The sequence below is a fragment of the Apus apus genome, chromosome 16 (genome assembly GCF_020740795.1).
Source record: "Apus apus isolate bApuApu2 chromosome 16, bApuApu2.pri.cur, whole genome shotgun sequence".
Lineage (NCBI taxonomy): Eukaryota > Metazoa > Chordata > Aves > Apodiformes > Apodidae > Apus > Apus apus.
Genome location: NC_067297.1, coordinates 12,880,877 through 12,902,471, shown reverse-complemented (window position 1 = coordinate 12,902,471; position 21,595 = coordinate 12,880,877). Strand labels below are relative to the sequence as shown.

The window sequence follows — 21,595 nt, the reverse complement described above, 5'->3', positions numbered from 1 at the left end:
GCAATTATATTGTAGATACAGGTAACATTCAACTTAACACAGTGATTTGGAAATATTTCCTCTCTGAAGACTCTTACATTGGCTTTTCCCTTAAACAGATGACAGTAAGACAGCATTTAGTTAAAGAAAAATAACAGTTTTCTTTAGCTTTCCTATAAAATAGCTAACCCAGTGTTATCATTAACTTGGATTTAGTTATTGTCAAGGCTGTAGATTGTTGAAATACAGGTGTGGCTTGACTTGTAGAACACAGTATTATTGAAGCTAAAGATTTGGATCTCAATTTAAAGAGTGCACTAATCAAATATTTGGTAATTTTTTATTGGCCTGGTTTTCAGGGGTGACTGATTTTGGGGAATGGGGCAGAAATAGGAAGGTTTGAAAGGACTACAGTTTACTTAGATAAATGTCTATTGAAGATACAAAGACTCTGCAGTAAAATTGAAGAAGCTTTGGGGAAGAGTGATGAAAAAGGTCACATGCAAACACTAACATCATGAAGGTGTCAGTCTTTATGTCCTCTGCTGAGAGTTGGGCACAGGAGTACCCTTTAATATCTCTTTTCAGACCAGGAAGGTGGCTGACATGCCAGAAGGAGTAGGTGGATTAAGTAGCAGACAGCTTAAAAGGTGTGATTTTAGTTAAAAAGCTTAAAATATGGTGAGGCCCTTGCACGTTTGAGCATCTCTTGTTTCTCAAGCTTGAAGTTGACAAGGAGAGGTACCAGATGTGGCAACAAAACGTCCTTGCCACTGCATGTGCCAGTGTGTCATCCAGGAGCCTGGGTGATGCTTGGTCAGCTCTCCTGGTGCAGGACCTCCCCTTCTGAGGCTGCACTGAAGGATCTTTGACTAACGTTATGATGGGTTTTGTAGCTCTTTGGTGCTCCACAATTTGATGACTTTAGCTTCTGTTTATGCTTATAATCAGGTGTGTTAGATGAAAAGGCACAGTTCAGCAGGCCTGGAAGCACCTCTTCAACAGCAGTTGATCCAAGGGCTGGAGCAACTTTTCCATAGATGAAGACAGGCTGAGGGAATTGGGGCTGTTCAGCCTGGAAAAGGGAAGGCTCTGAGGAGACCTTATAGTGGCCTTCCAGTGCCTGAAGAGGCTACAGGAAAGTTGGGGTGGGTGTGTAGTGATAGGATGAGGGGTAATGGTTTAAAACTGGAGGAGGGGATTTAGGTTAGATGTTAGGAGGAAATTCTTTACTGTGAGGGTGGTGAGACACTGGAACAGGTTGCCCAAGGAAGTTGTGGCTGCTCCATCGCTGCAAGTGTTCAAGGGCAGGTTGGATGGGGCTTGGAGCAACCTGGGCTAGTCTAGTGGAAGGTGTCCCTGCCCATTAGGGGGGTTGACTCTAGATAATATTCAAAGTCCCTTCCAACCCAAACCATTCTATGATTATATTAAGCACCTTATCCTGTGATGGTTCTTGAACCAGGGAGGGACGTTAGCAAGGCTTCTTCAGTTAGGAATCCAGGCATACAAGCTTCACCCAACCAGCAAGAAAATGTCCTTTTTGAGTGACATTAGGGGCACTCTAAGGTCTGTCTTGTTTGGAAGGGTGTTCAGATCTGTAATTGATGAGAGGAAGGGATAAAGGTCCTCTGGAAATCTGAATGTGACCCATGTTCTGTGTGTGTTGGCCCAATGTTTCTAGCAGCTCGTTCCTACTGATGCAGCCTGCAGTACTTTGGGCACACTGCCTTTTTGAATTGTTAAAAGTGTTTCTCCTATATTTATGATAACAAATTTCTTATTTTTCAGATTTCTTTCGATGGCATCTATGCAAACATGAGAATGGTTCACATCCTTACATCAGTTGTTGTAAGTCTTTGTCTTTGTAAGGGGGATAAACAGTTTCTATGGCGACATGGAATTGTTAACTAGTCCACTAATTGTAATATAATGGAGTGAATATTATACTTTGGCATCTTTTGCCAAGATTGAACTTTAAAACTCACAGTAATAGCTATTCTGTATTTTTAGCTTGGAAAAATTCAAATACAATTTGCAGAAATACAGCAAATTTCTTAGGGGCACTGCTCATCTTGAATTTTTTGTCTGTAGAGAAGTTACGAATAAATAAAATGAGTCCGTGTGCAGGGAATGGCTGCCTTTCTCCCCAGATGTTAAGAGAAGTCCTGACATGTCAAAATTAAGTCGTTCAGACTTCTAGAAGCCAGGATAAGCCTTCACCATTATTTCTACACACACAGATGCACAGCTTTTGGGTTTGCTCAAAAATTTGTTTGTGAGCAGAACTGGTCGAAAGTCTGGTGAGCAGCAATTCTGGGAGATCTTTAAATGTCTTCAGAGAAATGTTGGTGCACACCCCTCTGCCTCTTCAGAACTCAGGGGTGAATTTATAAATGGGGAAATGTTGAATGAGTAGATTTCACTGAAAACTGAGCTGTGTTTTTGCACATTTGTACTTCTGTTAAAAAATACATCTTTGAGAAGGTAATTCCTATCATTTGTCAGGCTGGTAGAAAACTGTTTTCATGTTTCCTTTATTCCAGGGATCCAAATGTGAAGTACAGGTGAAAAATGGTGGTATATATGAAGGAGTTTTCAAAACCTACAGTCCTAAGGTAATTTTTTTCATTATGACTCTTCCCTGTTTTAGAAGATTCTAATACTAAATAATCAATGTTTGATTAAAATTTGAATATTTATTGTGAAATATTTTGACCTTTCATGCTGAGGTTTACACAAGAAGTTTTATTTTTGCAAACTATTGTATATGTCTGTTGTTTTGTTTTTTTTTTTTTTGCAAGTACATGAGCTTACTGAGTAGTGAATTGTGCATTAAGTTAGTTTGTCCTTTTTTTATATCTCCAATAGTGTGATTTAGTGCTTGATGCTGCTCATCGGAAAACTGCAGAATCCAGTTTGGGGCCAAAACGTGAAGACATATTAGAGAGTATCTTGTTCAAGTCTTCAGACTTTGTCATGGTGCATTTTAAGGATATGGATACCAATTATGCGAGAAGAGGTACACTTGTTTTTAAAGTTGTCTCTATCTGAGCTTATAAGGCAAGATTTTGAAAGCCAGATGCTTTAGGATCTGAAAACTAAAGTTCACATTTAGACCCTTAAACCTTAAAGCGTGTGGAACATCCAGATAGCCTGTTAAATGGAAAGAGGGAATGCTCAGCACTTCCTGACATCAGAAATCTATCAAAATTTAAAATACAGATTGCAGAATCTTTGTGAGGGGGCACTGCTTTGAGCAGCTAAACTGCAGTCTGGAAAGCAAATCCTTATTGGTGTTACAAAACATTTTACAGATTTTCTGTGAGGTTGGGTTTTGGTTTTTATTTTTTGTGTGTGTTTTTCTTTTTTTTCTTTCTTCTAAATTAGTCTATGAAATGTTGCATGAAAATCTATGGGTATACAAATTCTTTATAAAAAGATTATTGTTCAGAGTTTGTGTGTATATAAAATCTATATTTAGTTGAGAAACTTCTATCTCTAGTAGTGCATTCATAAAAGTATTCTAAAAATACTAATTCAATACTTGAAACTGTCAGAATTAAGCAATTTACAGGCAGTCAGGCAATCCTCATTCTTCTAATGTCTGACCTTCAAGACCCTAATTCTCTTTCTGGAATCTGAGAGGCTCACAAGTCAAGACAGCTCCAGTTCCTTTGCAGATTTTTCTTTTTGAGCAGGTTTTTTTTTATGCTTATGTTCCCGATTTGCTGGACTAAGGAATAAAAGCAAATACATAACTTTCTGTGCCATGGAAATTGTGTACATTTTCAGGCTGATCAACAACTGTCACTGGGAGCTCAGTGGTTATTGTGACACACAGGCTTTGTTCCCACTTAGAGATGCGCTGGGACTGGTGGGCATTTAATGGGATCTTTCTGTCTTCACCTTGTGTTTGTACATACATCTGTTCTTGCCTGATACAAAGCTGAAGAATGTGAGGCTTGTTGTTTCAAGGAATTTGCTTTTCCCAGAAGATGATGCATAATGTCAGAGCAAATGTAGCATTGAAATGCAGATAAGTTCCAGGTTCTGGATGGGCCTTTGAATTTAAATTACACAAGAGCTGTTTTTTAGTGGGTCTACTATGAACATCCTTTTAATGTAAATGCAAACTGGGCATTACCCAATCTTTAAGATCTTGAGCATTTGGAATGAAGAATATACTACTACTTGTAGCTGTAATTACTCCATGGAAGTTTTCTAGAAGAAAATGACTGCTTCAGGCTGAACAGTTGCTCAGTTCACTCTTTTTAGGTAGAATGTCTTTGAATCTAAATCTCTTAAGGAGCTGGAGAGGAGAGCTGAAATAAAGCTGTAGAGACGTGGAGCAAGATAGACTGGGAAAGCTGCAAAACTTGATAACTTGTAGCGGGTAAATTAATCTGCTTTCCATTTTGTCTCAAAAATGTATTATCTTGAAATGACACTTGAAAAAGTGTAAGTCAGTCTCTGGTCACACCTGCAATGAGAGCAATGAAGGGCCTCCTGCTTCTTCGGAAATTAAAAAATCAAGGATTCAAAAGAATGGAAGTGTATGAACATGCGTGCAGGAACTGCTGGCCTTTTGTTCTTCTAAATTAACCCAAATCTTCATGGCACTGAGTCAGAGAAGCCTGTGTGGACACCCACTAAAAAGGGAGTCTGAACTCCTGGGTGAGGAGATGGTGCTCCTTGCTGTGTTTGTATTGGGGTGGTTACTGTCTCGTGCCCAAGGAAGTTTGACAGTGTTGCACTTATCCAGGAACAAATTGCAGAACCCTCAATGGTTTTTGGCTCTCATAGGCAAGTTAGTAGAGAATTTGGACATACTTGGTTGGAAAGGCAGCTTGCTGTCACTTCCCTAGAAAAGTAGTCACACAAGAGGCACTTCACAAGCACTCTGCTGCCACAGGAGAGGCACACCTGGAGTCAGGTTTGTTGGGGTCTGCATATGCAGTTTCTCCCACCCTTTAGGAGACTACTAGGCTTTTTTGAGGAAGCCTTCAAGTAGTTTCTGAAAAAGATACTGTTTTGGTGGCTGTAGTGTATCCTGGTTTTCTGGCTCAGTATAAGTATCTGGAGTTCTGTGGATTTTTATTCTGGCATTTGCTTTTCTGAACTGCAGGAGTGTGGACAAATGGTGCTCCTTACTCTCTGGGTCTTGATCTTCTGCCTTATTCTCAGACTCGAATAGCAGAGATGTTGGCTGCATTGTCAGCCTGTCTGACCAAGTCAGACAAGACTGTAAGAGGACTGGAAAAGAATAGCAAGTGGGTAGAAAGAGCAGGGGTTGCATTCTCCTTTCAGAGGAGTGGAAATTACAGCTGTCTCTGAAAGAACCATGTGAAATAGTCTGCCAGGCACCTCTCCTTGCTATCAGACTAGTGCAGCTTTGGAGCAGTGAGCTGATAATTCATCCTGCCGCTCCACCAGTCATGTGAGTGTAGGGGAGGTAATGACTGTACAGGCCTGGGGTAGGTAAAACCACCCTGGTTGGAAGCAGCAGCCTTAGATTTGCTTGTGCCAAGCATGATAATGCTCCTTTAGATGCACCAGTGGAGAACTTCTTGCTGCCCGGATTGTAGAAATTGGAAGGGTTGGGAGAAAAAATAGTATGTCTGCATGGGTGGGGATGTTCTAACAGTTTATGTTTAAAAAATAAATTTATCCCTACTCCCTGGGCCCTTGCAACTCTCAGTCTGCATAGAGCTTTGGGCTCCTGTAGATTCCTGTTAGGCTTCAGAAGGAATGGAAAGGAGTCACCTGAGGGCCTCTCACTGGAATTAGGGCCTTCTGCAGCACAGACAGGCTGATGAATGAAACATACATTGGAAAACTTGGGTGAAATTGGATTATATCCATCATTCCCCTTCCAGATAATATTTTCTGCATTTAAAGAGGCGTATGCACTGTCTTCTGCACATGGCAGTGCATGGACTGCTAAAAGTCCACTCTCACGTGCAAGTTGAAATCCTTGGCTGTACTTTAACATGTAGCATCTTTCTGCCTCACCTTCTGAGGCAGAGGTGAAGTGCCTGGATCTTGTAGTTGCTGGATTCCTTGTGCTGCCTGACTGAGAGAGGAGGGAACACTTCTCTGATGTTCTTCAGAGAAGCTCCTTGCAGTGTTTCCTCCAGTACCACAGGCTGATCAGCCCACAGCCCTGGTTTGTAGGGGATTGAAATCTGAGTAAGGCTTCAGAGTTGCCTTGTTGTCTTCTCTTTAATGACAAGACAATTCAAGATCATAACTACTGGTAAAGTAAAAGGCTTCTGCAATGTTTTTATTGTTTTTTTGGCACTGATCCTGCGCTCTGAGAAAAATGTTACAAACCCAATGAAAAAAGGGAGAAGAGAATTGGCCGTGTAAGTTTTTCCTTGAATTTGCTGACAGTGGCATCCTTCCAGAGAAAGTGTTGCAAGGGGAATAGCAGTAGGCATGTTATGAACAAAGAAAGGAAATGTTGGCTCCCCAAAGCTGGTGGTAACTGGTTTTAATGTTTCAAATCAGTAGTAAGTAGTTACAAAACAAATGAGAGTTTACTGTTGAAAGATGAAACCTCAGCTTACTTTGGGCCACGCTCACCTGGATCAAAGCTGGCAGCGTGCAGCAGGGACACCTTTGGCACATCAGCCTGATTGGTTTAATAGCATTTGAACTGCAGAGCTGCACTTAATTGCATAGTTGTGCTCTTCACCATTAGTAGCTCAAAATATGTTTGCAAAAACAATCACGTTAAACACTGAGATTAATTCAGCCCGGACTCTTAATTGCTCTACTCTGGCATCTTTTTCTTGAACTCATGTAATAGTGCATACTTGAAGAATTTGTCCAAGCTGAGTTTTTCTCAGAATGTGTATATTTAATTTTCCTTGTCTTAATGTGAGTTTCTGTTGCATGGAGTTATCCTTGGGATTTTTTTTTCCAGTTAGCAGGCTTTAAAAAAAGAAGCAAGGTCTTTGATACCAAACTTCTTTGTTTAGGAGTTGTCACATTCAGCAGATACAGAGGCAGTGGGGGGCTAATTGAGGTTTACAGCTCAAGCTCCTTGTTTGACCAGTATTCATTTTTTCTTCAGCTTGGGTTTTACCATCTAGAAAAGGAATTGATTAAAAATTTGGCCATGCCAAGGTGTCATGTGAGTTGTTCATTCAGCAACTCAGATAATGAGGCACCAGATAAGGGAGAGGCTGAGCCTGGGCAGTCAGTATCTTCTCTGTTGTGACTCTGCCAGTTGGCGCTTGTAGCAGCAGTTCATCTTCTAGCTTCTACTTCACTAATAATCTTAGAAGCAGTATTTGTGTTTTGGAAACTCTTCTTGGCTAAATTTATTTTTTACATATGTTCTCAGTTTTGTTGCTCATTAATTTTGGTAAGGCCTTGTTTGACTTGTCTTTGGTGTCCCAGGTGCCTTCCTAGCTGTTTGTTCCAGGACAATAGTGATCTGTGCCTTGAGTTGCTGTTCTGCTGCATTTAAACTTTGCCTGGATGCTCATGAGACCATATTGTCTGACTAGAAATCTGCCTGTATAGGTTCAGTCTCTCCTACCTGGAATTTCTTTGAGCTGTAGAGCTTAAATTGGTGTTGCAGTCTCACTTGTGACTTTAATTCTAAATTGAGAAAGAAATAAAAGCAGTGAAGCTTCCTGAGCCCCATGATACACTGGATTCTGCTGGGAAACTTAATATTGACAGTTCACATCCTACACATTCACTAGATACTGGAGTTTTGGTTTTGACTGGTTTGTTGTTGTTTGTTTTTTTTTCCCCCAGTTCAACTGTATCATTATATTTTTTAACGTCACTCTGCTAGATGTTTATGTGGCTTTTAAAATAAGAAAATTAGTGGGTTGAGTAGATGGGTCTTGTTAAGTGAGTATTTTATTCACAGTATCCAAAATGGCACAGTTGTGCATGGATTTCTCTCTGAAGTAATTTAATAGGAACACCCTTCTAAAGTACAGACAGTTACCTCCATCAGATGCAGTCATCAGTCCTTCTAACTCATATTTATCTAATCTCATTGGAGAAGAGTTCCCTCTGAAGTAATGCAGAAGGAAATGTCACAGTTTCCTAACGGATCTAAAACTCCTCCAACTTGTATTTTGTGTAAAATGTCCAATCGGAGAGGATCAAACATGAAACACTGAATGAATGATGTTTGGCACAAAAGCAGCCCTGGTCTGTCTGGTTTGTGGCAGTGTCAGCTACAGGGTATTGATGGATAAGGTAAATGTAGTTTCCAAACACAAGTGCCTTTTGCCTCACTGTTAAATGTTCTCTTTTGTTACTACTTCACTGTGAATTGAGGCAGTGCTCTGTTACTGTGTAGTTTCAGATGACTTTTAAACACATCTTCTGCTTTTTTAGTATATTTTAAAAACTGTTCGTATGAAGGGAAACTGAGAGATGTTTTATTTCAAGTTGACATGCCTTAGAATTCTGTAGGCTATTTGAAGGGGATTTTTTTTGTGAAGCAAGATGGGAAAGCACATTGGGCTCTTAATGGGTGGGAGCATTCCTAAGTTTTACTGTGAAAATTATCTTTGCAAGGTGGGAGGTGTATAATAAGTTTGAATATGTCTGTGAGAGGGACTAGAATAGTTTAGCTTTGCCTGAATTCAGCCATTTAATGTGAAAAAATACACCTGTATTTATATCTGATGTCTTCCAATTTTTTCTCTCTCCATATCTGTTGTAGTTCCTTCAGAAACAGGTAACTTTTTTTGGCAGTCACTCTTATGTCTCTGCATCTTGCCTTTCATAATGCTTTTGTTACCATAATATATAACGGAAACTTAAAACCTCTGCTCGCACATTTTTGGCACTAGGCAACATGCATGTGTAACTTCACAGAATCATTGAGAGGCTCTTGCAGTTCCGTGGTGACTTCTGTTCTCACCCTTGATTTTTACCTATTCTGAGCAGCTGAAAATGCAACGATTGACATTCTGCCTCAGCACGTGAACCAGTGACTGTCTCAGAACAGTTTACAAGTAGTCCCAGAACCTGGCTGCTGAAGGCCTTGCATGTAGTGAGGAGCTAAAATACAGTCTCCCTGGAAAGCCCAAACTCCAGCTGCTAGGAACTGTCCCAGCTTTGGGTGGCAGTCTGGGACATCTCCCGTGGTGATGGGTGCAGGTTTTTGCAATTTCACATGAGCCCTAACAGTGGTGTGCCTCCTTAGGTGCCTTTCATTTGGCTTTCTTCTGTTGTTTTACTGATTCTTTTGTATTTGAAATGAATGTTTAGCTAATAAGCTCTTAATTTTTCATACATCTTCTATTTTGTTTCGTAGAAGCTTATTAACGCTTAATTGCTTACCCATAGTTCCTTTGGTCTTTGTGTATGAGTTGAGTGAGCGTTTCATGAGATTGTGCTGGATGGTGTTAGACAGACAGAGCACAGTTAACTTTTCTGACAGATCATACCAATATCTGTGCAGAATTTCACTGTGAAATTGGGTACAACAGGAATAATAAGCTATGTCAGCAGTCTCTCTTTTAAACAACCACTAGAGATTTTTTCCAACCTGTGACATCAGTGGCCATCTTCATACGTTGTGAATTCTTTTCATGATGGCTTTAAAGTTCATTTTCCTTAATCTTGCCAAAAGTTAATTTAAGCCACATTCTTCCATGTCTGGCACTGCCTAGTGTTTTGATTGCATCTTTTCTAAAGGTCTGAAATGTTTGCTCTTTTTTTTGTGAGTAGAATGATAACAGGACATGGTAGAGGCTTATTCATTTATAGGCTTATAACAAGCTTATTTTATTTTTTAAAGTTCCTTCTGTTTGAGTAATTGAAGAATTTGCAGGCAGCTCGTGAGATTTAATTGCTTACCAAATATAAAAGCTTGGCTTCTTTGATGAATGGCTTTGTATATGTTTTTATGGCACTTTAATATTCTTGTATTACTTCTTCTAAAGTCTGCCTTGAATGAAAGGTGAACAAGTGAAAAGAAAAGCTTGTGATCTTGATGTATTTATGTATGTTTTTATAATTTAAGTGAACAATAGCATACTCTTACTGCTTACTGCACCTAATGGTATATTTATTTTCATATATTGTTAGAACAAGAGGTAGATACAGAGTTTCTGAAATGGGTGATTTGGGTAAGCTGCTTCTTGAAAAAGCCTTTGCAGGAGGGAGGAGATACTTGTTCATGTCACAGTGAACGGGTGCATCAAGTTGATGGGTGATGGAGTTACACTGCAGAGGGAGGAAAGGTGTGTGTGGAGGAGTTGTGGAAACAGAAGCAGGTCAGGTATTTGAAGGGAAATGCACCCCATTATTTAGGGAATGGGACTGGTTTGCATTCATGCTTTTTTGAAATTTGTGGAATATATCAGTGCGCAGCTGTGTGGGCTGTTTGGAAAAGCACCTTAGGCAGGTGTGGGGTTTTCTGGAGGAATGGGGATCCTCAGGTAGTATTTCTTTTTCCAAAAACATGTAATTTATGTAAAATATTTTGAAGTAACTAGAGGTAATTACTGCTGTTCTTTGCTATATTAGAAGTTAGTCTGTACTTTCATAATTCCAAGTATGAAGTGGGCAGCCTTTCTAATGTAGTCCTGTTGAATACAGTGATTATAAGAGAAGGTGAATGATGTTTAATGTGCCTGTGATTTGGCTGTATTTGGTTGTTCCTCAGGTAAACTAGTGTGTACAGTGTCTTCCTGTGCTTAACCACATTGATTTCACCCCCATCCCTCCCCACTCCATTGTAGATGCTTTTACTGATTCAGCCATCAGTGCTAAAGTTAATGGTGAACACAAGGAAAAGGATCTTGAACCTTGGGATGGAGGAGAGACCACCGCTGCTGAGGAGCTTGAGCCATTAGAGACAGATGTTGTAAGTAATGCTTTTGTCATCTGCCCCAGTCTGTACAAAAGAAGCTATTTCTCTGGGCATACCTTACAACAATTCCTTAATTTTAATCTGGTAATGAACTTTCAACTCAAATTCCTGGCCTACATTGTATGGGTGTGTATGATCAGTCTTTGCTAGCAGCTGCCACAGTACTTTTTAACAATTTGAATAAGAATAGCTGGGTTTCAAATGCTACTTCTGGCAAATATTGACAAATGGCAGCTGCTGTGGTAAGGGATGTGTTTGACTCATGGACTGGCTGAAAGAGGAGCTTTTATTAAGGACTCCAAATTCAGCAATACACTGAAGTGATTTAGGCTTAATCAGAGCATCGCTGTCTGACTATCATTGCATTTGGAAATTATGGGAAAATTGTGCTTAGCTAAGTGTCTGTGAGCTAAGCTGAAGGAAATGGATGGAAGTCTGACCTGTGACTTCATAAGCACTGATACAATCTGAGTAGATTATGAATCGTTAGATGAAGAGTATGGTCTCAAATGACATTTCTTTATCTATCATAGCAGTCAGCTTTTGCTCAACCATGCATTGCTTTTAGTAAGGTATTCATACTGAAAGATGTTAAAGAAAGAAGATAATATTACTAATTAGAAGAGAATCCAGTCATGTTACTGTGGAGCATATTAACTTTGTCTGTGTAGAACAGTTATCCTGTCAATTTTACTGTACATATTGTACAGCTGAGATCTATTAGAGTACTTAATACTGTCAGTGCTTTTATAAAACATTCAAAACATTTATTGTTGTGCTTGAGTGCTGGAACAGCAGTTTTACTGAAGTGGGGAAGTTGTGCAGATCAACAGGGGCCTTCTGCCTGTGCTTTGTGTGTCTCAGATAAGTGCATGAGTAGTGCATCTGAAAAGGTTCAGCACTTGCCGCAGCTAGGGACACTTCTAATGTTCAGAGTGTCCATTTGCACTTTGTGGAAGGAATTAATGTATTTATTTCTTGCTAGCCAGTAATCTTCCAGTACAGAGCAGGCATGGTACTTAAAAAAACCAAAATAAACACAACACAAAACAAAAAAAAACCCCAGCAACAAACAACCACAACAAACAAAGAACTGGCTTTTGAAGGTGAAATCTGTACATCTGATGAACAATGTTTCCTGAAATAAACTGTGACTTTAGTAGTTTTGTTATCTGGACAGTGAATTCATAGGCCCAGGAAAAAGGGCAAAAGGTTTAACTTCTGCCATCAGCCCTTAATTTTAAGGGAATGTATTACCAGTGTCATTTTGAAAAACAAGCATCATTTTCTTCTAGTCTAATGGATGGGATCCCAATGACATGTTTCGTTTCAATGAAGAAAATTATGGTGTAGTATCAACTTATGACAGCAGTTTATCTTCTTATACGTAAGTTCCAAAATATTTTGTTATTAGATTTGTATTTCATGTTCTCCTGGGTTTGATGAGCTTGTGTTCTGAAGACAACTTTACATGCTTTCTGAAGTTCTGGAATCAAATAGCTGAAAATGCAATGAATGACTAGTGCTTAAGAAGCATTGCCAGAGTTCTGTGAACAGTCAGATGTAGTAATCCTTATATATTCCCTTAAATGGGCACAGTTCAGTCCCATTGCAACATTTTCTGTACTTAGGCATGCAATAATGCCTGTTTCTTAAACAAACATTTATTAATAGGGTGGAAAATACCAAATTATGAAACTGTGAAGTCTTTGCACAGCTGCTATACCTATAGTTTGTGTTTAACCTGGCAGTGCAGTTTGACTAAACCCTGATTTTATTGAAACAATTGATCTGGTAGATAGTGGAATGTTGAAATATGGCTGATAACTAAGTGTGTGTGTGTGGGGGGGGCCTGTGTGCTGTGGCTGACTTGTTCAGCAGATCTAAACTAACGTTTTAGTTACAATATAATAGTAACTTGAATATTCAAGTAGGATAAAGCCCACTCTGGCTCTTTTGGCAGTAGTGACCTGTTCCCCATGGTCTGCAGCTATAATGTTAACTGCAAAACAAATCCATTGCAGATGTTCAGCAGCCATTGTGAAATGTCTTCAATGTTTTCCCATTCTTTTAACCCCCAAAGTGCAAACTTACTTTTGAATGTCCAGGAATTGCAGTGAGTATTTTGATTTCTATGTAGAATTGAAGCCCTTGTCTACAGGTCGCTGGTTCACCATCTTTTTTTCCATTTTATTAAAATAGACCTGTAACATGAAGATAATCAAAGTGTCCTAATCGGCTTAAATTTGAATCCTGAGGAAGCTGTTTTTTCATATACTTCACTGCCTTAAGTACTTTTCGTACTTTTGAACTTTACTCTTCCATCTTTCTGCTTTATGGATATTAATGGAAACAGATTAAAACCATGAAGGAGGCTTTAAATTGCAAGAGCCAAATTCCATTGTTTCCTAGTCGAGCAGCTTGCTTTGCGTAGCAGTCTGCTAAACTGGGAAACTTTTCCTGATTCTCCAAGTAGGGGATGAGCAGCAGTGTAGCCAAGTGCTTATATGTGCAACTGAGGGATTGTAAAGAATTTATTGTTTGATTGTTTTCTCTTCCTAGAGCTAAGCCTTAGCAGGTACAATTTGTCAAGCTGCACAAAGGTAGAAGTTAGTGTTCAAGCCAGCACACTGCATTACATGCTTCTCTTGTCACCAGGGCTCTGAACAATGTCATCTTGCCCATCCCCTTTGTTTAATCTTTAATGGCCTTTTTTCTGTTAGAAAATGTGAAATCATTCTTTGCTAGTTTGAATTGCCAGCAGTGCTACTGCATACACCCCTTCATTTTTTTCAGTCACTTTAAATAAAAGAGGGTGTATTGGGTGTTCTCCTTTCTTGTCTGTGTACTTAACGCAGAGCAAGTGAGGCCCTGGGCATATCTTATCTGAGCCAGAGCTTCATGCTGAAGAGTAAACTTTTTATTTAATATTCTTGTAGTTATCATTGATGAGGCCAGTAGATGTCCTGGCTGGCCAAAAATGTGTGTGGGGAGAAACTTGTGAAGCAGTAACTGAGTGCTGGCCTGGAATCTGGCAAAGCTACTTGTTTTCCCAGTTCTGCCACCAACACTTGAGTAATCTTGCATATATTATTTCATACTTGGCTTGTGTCTCCGCCTACTTTCTATGTTCTTTTTAAAAAATTTATTCAAAGTATGTGTGGTAGTGATTAAATAATGCCCAGAGTATCATGGTCCAAGTCTCCACTGTGTTCTGTATTTTTACGTAGTTTATTCAGAAGGTTGGATGAAACAACTTTTGGAACTTAAAATTAGAATCAAAGACAAAGCACAAAGTTCTTTTATAAAACCTGATACTTGAACAAAAATTGGAACAGGTAAAAACCAAAACACAAGTGGGCAGAAGGAAGTGCCAGGTTTCATGTCCATCTCTAGTCAGCTCCTTCCATATTTTATTGTCCATGTGTTGAACTCTTACTTGGTGCCTTTCCTAAGGGAGCTACAGATGCTTTTTGCAATGTGGGACTCCCTCATCCAGATACACAGGATAGATGACTTTGAGGTCCTAGGACATGGCAAATGAGTCATGGGTTTCTGGTCCCGTGCTCTGTCTCTTCTGCAGTTACACATAACAGGAAGAGCTGAAATCCTGTGGCTGGAATTATCGAAGGATTAAGCATGTAACTCTAATTTCAGTAAGACTGGGGACACTTGTATCTGTTGAGAATGTGTAAGTAGGTAAATAAATTAAATTTTGGTCTTTTAGGGTAGCTTCCTGGCTAAACAACAGACTACAGCTTTTTAGTACTCATGTACTCAGCCATGTTCAAAGTTGGAGGCTTTGCATAGCTTTAGGGACTGGGGATTTTGCCAGTCATATGGAAAAGCTCTGCACCCTGACCCAGCTCTCCAGGCAGGTAAATGACCCTGAATTTGCACATAATGTCAAACTAGTCCAGAAATACTGATGTGCTAAACTAGACAGCAAGTCTAATGGATTAAAAGCAAGGTTGTTTGGTTTTTTTTTGCTCTAACCTGGCTAGAATTAACACTGTAATTTTTGTAGCTCCTCTGTGCTTTTGAATGCATTTCAGAGATTCTTTTCCATTGTTCTTTTAGGGTGCCATTAGAAAGAGATAATTCAGAAGAGTTTTTAAAACGGGAAGCCAGAGCAACTCAATTAGCAGAGGAAATTGAATCAAGTGCCCAATACAAAGCTCGGGTTGCCTTGGAAAATGATGAAAGAACAGAAGAAGAAAAATATACTGCTGTTCAGAGAAATTCTAATGAACGAGAAGGACATGGTGTGAACACTAGGTACTTGCCTATGCTATGAATAGTATTTTATTGAAATGATCTATGTATCTTGGTACAGTAGCAATTTAGTCATTAAAACTGTGCTTTTTCAGCAGGACTGATTAGGTTAGGAACCGTGTATAAACAAGCATGTGCTGGTTTTGGCCGCCAGGCTGACTTGTACACTTCTGCCTGGCCCTGTGCTACCTCTGTGGTGAAACAGACTTCCCCATTCTCAGGTGTCACTGTGGTGAATTCCTACCAAATGACAGGAAAGGGCAGTGGTTTGGTATGTCATGGAGAATTTCAGGCATTAGTACTAAATCATTGGGTGTCTGTGGGCTCATAGAAAGTGGACTGTGTGGTCAGTATCAAAAGCCAATTCATGAGGTGAATGTTAGGTCAACATCTGATAGTATTTCAAATTTTCTTTTAGCTTGTTTATAAATATAGAAAGTATCAGCAGAGCACTTGATCAGGTACTGTTCATTGTCTTCAGTTCTATCTTAACACTGATAGAAATTTGCTGTATTTCAGAGAAAATAAGTACATTCCACCTGGACAGAGGAACAGAGATGTCCTGTCCTGGGGAAATGGAAGACAAAACTCAACAAGGATGGGCCAGTCTGCATCAGGCCCACCAATTTCAAGGTCTGGATCCCATACTTCAGAATTCAGCCCTAACTCTGGAGCAGATCAAAGAGTAGTTAACGGAGGCAAGTATCTGAAGTCTAAACAAATGTGCCTTATAAAATTGAAGTCAAATACCTTATTATGTTGAAACTGCATATGATGTGGTCTTAGGGAATGTGTTTCATAAGCTAGATTAGCATTCATCATTTAACACAGAGGTGGTGATTTTGATTTGGGTTTAGCTTCCCCATAATGGAACATGCATTGACTGCACCACGTGTAGCTTTGCAGAGCAGAAATGTCACTTGTTTTCCTTCTCAAACACCTTTGTCTTAGATGATGGTGCAGTGTGTGGCTTTAAAGATGAAAAATTGCTGTATGTGTAACTACAGCTGAGCTCTGTGTGGAGGAGCAGCAGTGCTGACACCTAGTGAAAGGGAGTTGAGGAAGCTTCACTCTTCCCTTCTGGTGCATGGATCAGTTCTGTTTCCCATTAAAAAGAATAAAGCAGCTCACTGACTTCACAGTGATATGGGGGGGAAAAAAACCCAAAACTGTTGGGGAAGTCAGTGTTATGGGAAAAGGAATCAAAAGCCTTCTCTCCAAATAGCTATTTGAGTATTTTCTGCTATACGCATGGGCAATATTTATAAACAGACATGGCTGTGCACTGCATAGCAGGAACTGGTGTTTCATAAACCAAACACCGTTTTTTGAGATGGATTTCAGCAGTAGCCTGTCCTTGAGGCGTTCTTTTTCTAAGTTAAACACACTATTACATGAGGTTACTGTGAATAAATGAAACATGTATAATACTCAAGTGCCTCTATCTGGAGAGGAAGTCTGAGAAACATCTAAAGGTAAGTGAGACTTCCTTCTCAAGTCCAGAGTCAGCTGTATAAAGGATGTACAGCTGAGTCTTGCCCAAGCAATGCTAACCTTGAAATGTCTTGGTAGTATTTCTGGTTTCTGTCGTCCTGTTACTTGGCTGAATGAACATCACATACCTAAAATATTCAGAATGGCTTGTGAATTCCCTTTCTTTGTTTTGGAAACAATGAACCCTATAGCCTAGATTAAAATGACTACATTAATACTTCAGAGAACTGATAAAGGCATAAATGTCAGGATTCAGACACTGAACACCGCTGTTTTTTGTAAAGCTACAGTTCCTAGCCTTGCTAATGCTCATTTGGTTTGAAAAGAAGCAGTTTGGAGAGTCAATACTATATGTGAGCCACTGTGTGAGAACCTCTGGTAGCTGTTTAAGGACCTTGTCAAGAGTGATGGGTACTGTAAAACATATATATGATAGGCTAACAGATCAAACTTTACTGTCTATTCCTTAGTAGTATTTGTAGATCCTAATTAACCCTTTGGGGAGTTTGTGACATTCACACGTTAAATTTGACCTGAAGTGGAAGAAATAACCTTGCAGACTCTTTTATGGGTTGCAGAAATACACTTGAATCAATCTCCAAAGGGTTAAACGTGGGAAAAAAAAAAAATAATCATTTTGTCATATTTTACTTTTTTTTTTTTTCTGTTGACCTTTTTCCCCATAATTTTTTCTTTAGTTTTTATACTTTCCTTCATATCATTTGTTCTGTCAGGTGTTCCCTGGCCATCGCCTTGCCCATCTCCTTCCTCTCGCCCACCTTCTCGCTACCAGTCAGGTCCCAACTCTCTTCCACCTCGGGCAGCCACCCCTACACGGCCGCCCTCCAGGCCCCCCTCGCGGCCCTCCAGGCCCCCGTCTCACCCCTCTGCTCATGGTTCTCCAGCTCCTGTCTCTACTATGCCTAAACGCATGTCTTCAGAAGGTACAATACCACGATTTGTTCATGTTTTTTGTTTGTCTTTGTTTAACTCCTTCGTGAGTTTTAATTACAAAATTGTTTTTTCCTCTTCATTACTTAACCTATAATTTGTGTTTAACTTTAGTTTATCAGGCTATTTCTATTAACCTTTTATTTTTTTTTTTAATTTTTTTTTTTTTTAATTTGAAGAACTTTACAAAAACCAAATAAAGCTGTGACATTTCCCAAGTTTGGTATGAAATAAACTCAGCTTTGTAAACGCTGCTCAGTGTCTTGACCAACATCAACATGCAGGACCTGATAAATTAATACAAAATACCAAATATTTTCATACAGTTGTTCCACAAAAAGCAATTTATATAAAATACTGAATCTTTTAATCCAGTCGTTCTGCATAAAGCAATTTCAAATTTAACTAAATAATTGTAAATTAACTAAACCTTTTGTAAAAAAACCCAACCCAACAACAATAATGATAATAATTTAAAAACTCTGTACTCAGGGAAGTGCACTGTGGAGTGGGACAGGGTAAGGCAAATGTGTAGAGAACTTGAGATCTGTTTGCAGTGAGGCAGAGCAGTGAGTGTCCTTCCTGACAGTCAGTGACATGCAGAGAAAGGCTAACCCAGGGGTCTTGAGTAACAGTGCCCACAATTAGCTGAACTAAATGGTTTTGTCCTCAGAGGGTGCAGTGAGGAACACATTTTAGACACTTTATTTAAGTGCATTTAAAAATGACCCTGGAAAGCAAGCCTGGAATTAATACAAACCAGTTGTACTCAACTCACTGGGAACTTGCAGTTTCTGCTCTAACTGGCTCCACTGGAGCCACAGGAGGGAGAGCAGTTGTCCCACTAATGGAATCAATAACAGTGTTCTGCAGCTGGCCTGGTAAATGCTCAGGATGGTCCCTAACCAGGACATGGATGGCAGTAGGCACGTCTGCATGATGTGCTGCTGTCAGGGTATCACTCTGAGCTCATTTTTGGGTAGTAAACCACTGAGAATTCACATGCAAATTCAGGTATTTGTTAGCACTTGGAATTGATTTGTCAGGCTTACTGCAAAATTTAATTTCTGCTACTAAAAGAAGATGGCTAGAAAGTGTGTACTCTTTAAAATTCTTGCCTGCCTGTAATTTGGATTGAAGTGTACTTTAGATTCATGGTTAAAATAGAGACTGACATTTAAAGGTTTGTGTAACCAGAAGAGGTACTCGATATTTTAGAACCTTATCTGAAACCAGAAAGCCATTATCTGAACTTTTCTTTTTTGACCTACATTAAAAATGAAGTGTAATCAACCAGATTGTCTTCTGGTCATGAACAGTTTCTCTCCTTTTGAAGTATCAACCTTTGAGTCTTATCTTGTAAAGAAAATGTTTATTGGGATGTAGAAATTACAGCTGCTTAGACTTGAGCATAACTGTTGTGTGGCAGCTGTATGAGCTGTCAGAATTCCTGTGTTCACTTATGACTTTAGCTTCTGGTGTTAAACATGCATGACTTGAACCTTGGGATAACAATAACTTGTTTAGTTGCAGTTTTGCTGACTTGTAAATGAATTGTGACCTGCTGCAGGCGGTTTAGCCTCTGTGCAGAATGCTCTGCTGAAATTCCCCAAGAGCATTGGTCAGCCAGTGGTGACTACTGTGTAAATAAATGTTTGCTATCACAGACCTGTGACAAAAACCTGACAAAAGCAAGAGCAATTTTTCTTTTCTGGAAAATGTTTGCCAGCCTGGAGCTGTGCTTATCCAGAGGGAGCTGAGCCACTAACCTTTTTGGCTTGGCTTGCAGTAAGCAGTATTGGATGCTTGGATTCAAATATTTTAAATCCAAGGCTTACATACCTCTTTCAGTTCTGATAAAGCTTCTAACTATCAATGGGTGTGAGCTGTCACAGCAAGGTCCTGAGGGTCTTGGTAGTCTGGCTGGACCAATGGCTTGGCCTTTGTAGCCTGATGGATTCTTGGATCTGCTCGATGGCAGTGTAAATTGCTTAACTATTACTGCATTATTGAGAGTTATTAGATGAAATCAAGTTTTAAAAACAGTATGTTTTTGGTACTCGGTGCTGGACATTCAGTATTTATTGTGTGGGATTGTCTTCTTTTCCGCAGGGCCTCCACGGATGTCTCCTAAGGCACAACGGCACCCTCGAGGTCACAGAGTCTCTACTGGTAGGGGTACAATTTCAAGTGGCTTAGAATTTGTATCTCATAATGCACCAGGGGAAGCATCTACTACTGCAGTGGCACGAGGCAGCCCTTCAGGTGGGACGTGGTCATCAGTTGTCAGTGGGGGTAGGTAAAGCTTGGCTTATTGCAGATGGCTTGCCAGGGGTACTGTAGAGTGTGAATGCTAAGCAGAAAACTGCATTTCTAGACAATTCAGGCTCTGAATAAACACTAGTCTGCTAACTTAGCTTGCTTAGATGGAGTGGGAAAAGGGTGTTCCCAAGTAGCTTAGGAAAATAGTTGGTGAGTTGGTCCTTCAAGGGTCGTAACTGCAGAGAGTTGAAGTCAGATGCTGTATGAAGAGAAAGGAAGGAAAAGTGTGGGAATTAGTTGTTGAAAGAAGTAGTTTTTAGTAAACGTACTGAAGGAAACACAAGTTGTATACGTTGTTAATGGCAGTGGAACTGGGCTGTGGCTTGCAAATGAAGGAGGCCTTTGGGTAGAGGATGGTGTTAGAAGATGAAATTATATTCAAGTTCAGTTGGATGTTTTTCCCTGAAAAATTATGCAGGTTTTAAGTGGTCATTATGTGTTTGTCTAAGTACTATAGTAGCAGATATAGTCATTGTCTCTTCTTTTTTGTATCGGTTAACATCTTTTTTTGATATTTGGCTTGAGATTTAAAGCTCAGTCTTGTGACAAAGGCCCCAGTCTCGAGCTGTTGTAGTTGGGATCATGTTCTAGTGAGGTGTGAGCAGCTGGGCATCCTTGACTCGAAGGGCAAGTGAGCAACAGTTTGGGAGTCTGGTGCTTTTTAGCAGTGCTAGAATTCTAGAAGAGTGTAGTGGGAAGGCATTTTTCAGAAAGAAGGTATGAATTAGACCCCCATAGACCTGTTGCCTTGTGGAAGATATTTAAACTCTTCAGTTCTGGCATTATCTCTGATTCATCTTCCTTCCCCACCCACCACTTTATATATTGTTAACCTACAAGTGGGACTGTTAAACAGTTTTTCTCCTCATTCACTTGAAGTTAATATATGACATAAAGTAACTAACAGTGGGATGAGGAGGAAGCAGGAGGTACAACTTATCATTTAAAGAATATACAGCTTTCCTTGCTGCTTTAACACAGGGGCAGAAACACGCATCAAATCATCTTCTTGCAAGAGGATATGCTTGGTTTTTTTCCAGCTGGCAAACCTCCAAAAGAGGATGCCCTAAAATGGATGTTTTTTTAAAAAATGTTTCACATCTGTTTGTATGGAGACCTGGCCACCTTTTCTGTTCTGCCTGAGTCTGTGTCAATGTGAGCTGTTGTAGTTGTTCCTGCTGGGAGACTGGGCAGCATATTGTAGTTTCATGGTGGGACTACAGGGCAGTGATGTGTGGTTAGGGGACAATCTGCAGACAAGTGGCACCACTAATCTGAAATGCTTCATTGTAAAGAACTAGGAGATGTACCTGAAAGGTAAACAGGTTTTCAATCACTAGATAATGTTCCACTCAGTACTTTAAAGCATATTTTTAGTCATTATAAAAATTAGCAAACTGCTGAGCAGGTGAGGAAACTTATCCTATAACTGTGTTTTCCTCTTTGTTTTTAGTTCCAAGATTATCCCCTAAAACACACAGGCCTAGGTCTCCAAGGCAGAGCAGCACTCCCACGGGCCCAGCTCTGCCTTCTCCTCAGCCTGGTACTATTCCTGCTGAATCTGTTGCCATGCCTGTTCCAGCTGCCTCTCCAACACCTGCCAGCCCTGCATCCAACAGAGCAGTTACCCCTTCCAGTGAAGGTGAGTTACCCCCACTAGTTTCAAAGTGCTCCCTGTCACCAATCCCTGACAATAAGCCTGTGGAAGAG

At 39.9% G+C, this 21,595-nt stretch overlaps 1 protein-coding gene across 16 annotated transcripts in view; it reads left to right on the top strand.

Annotated features, from left to right (window-relative positions):
• The window catches only part of ATXN2 (ataxin 2), a 52,502-nt gene that overhangs the window by 7,470 nt on the left and 23,437 nt on the right, over positions 1–21,595 (top strand). For 5 of the 16 annotated variants that reach the window (XM_051634377.1, XM_051634385.1, XM_051634384.1 and 2 more), the window contains exons 3-13: positions 1,771–1,830; positions 2,526–2,597; positions 2,851–3,001; positions 8,684–8,698; positions 10,713–10,837; positions 12,139–12,230; positions 14,924–15,121; positions 15,638–15,816; positions 17,347–17,556; positions 19,676–19,858; positions 21,339–21,527. In XM_051634377.1, the coding sequence (XP_051490337.1) occupies positions 1,771–1,830; positions 2,526–2,597; positions 2,851–3,001; positions 8,684–8,698; positions 10,713–10,837; positions 12,139–12,230; positions 14,924–15,121; positions 15,638–15,816; positions 17,347–17,556; positions 19,676–19,858; positions 21,339–21,527 (1,474 nt within the window). The remainder of the gene's footprint in view (positions 1–1,770; positions 1,831–2,525; positions 2,598–2,850; positions 3,002–8,683; positions 8,699–10,712; positions 10,838–12,138; positions 12,231–14,923; positions 15,122–15,637; positions 15,817–17,346; positions 17,557–19,675; positions 19,859–21,338; positions 21,528–21,595) is intronic. The other 11 variants (XM_051634386.1, XM_051634382.1, XM_051634381.1 and 8 more) reach the window with 7 other exon arrangements.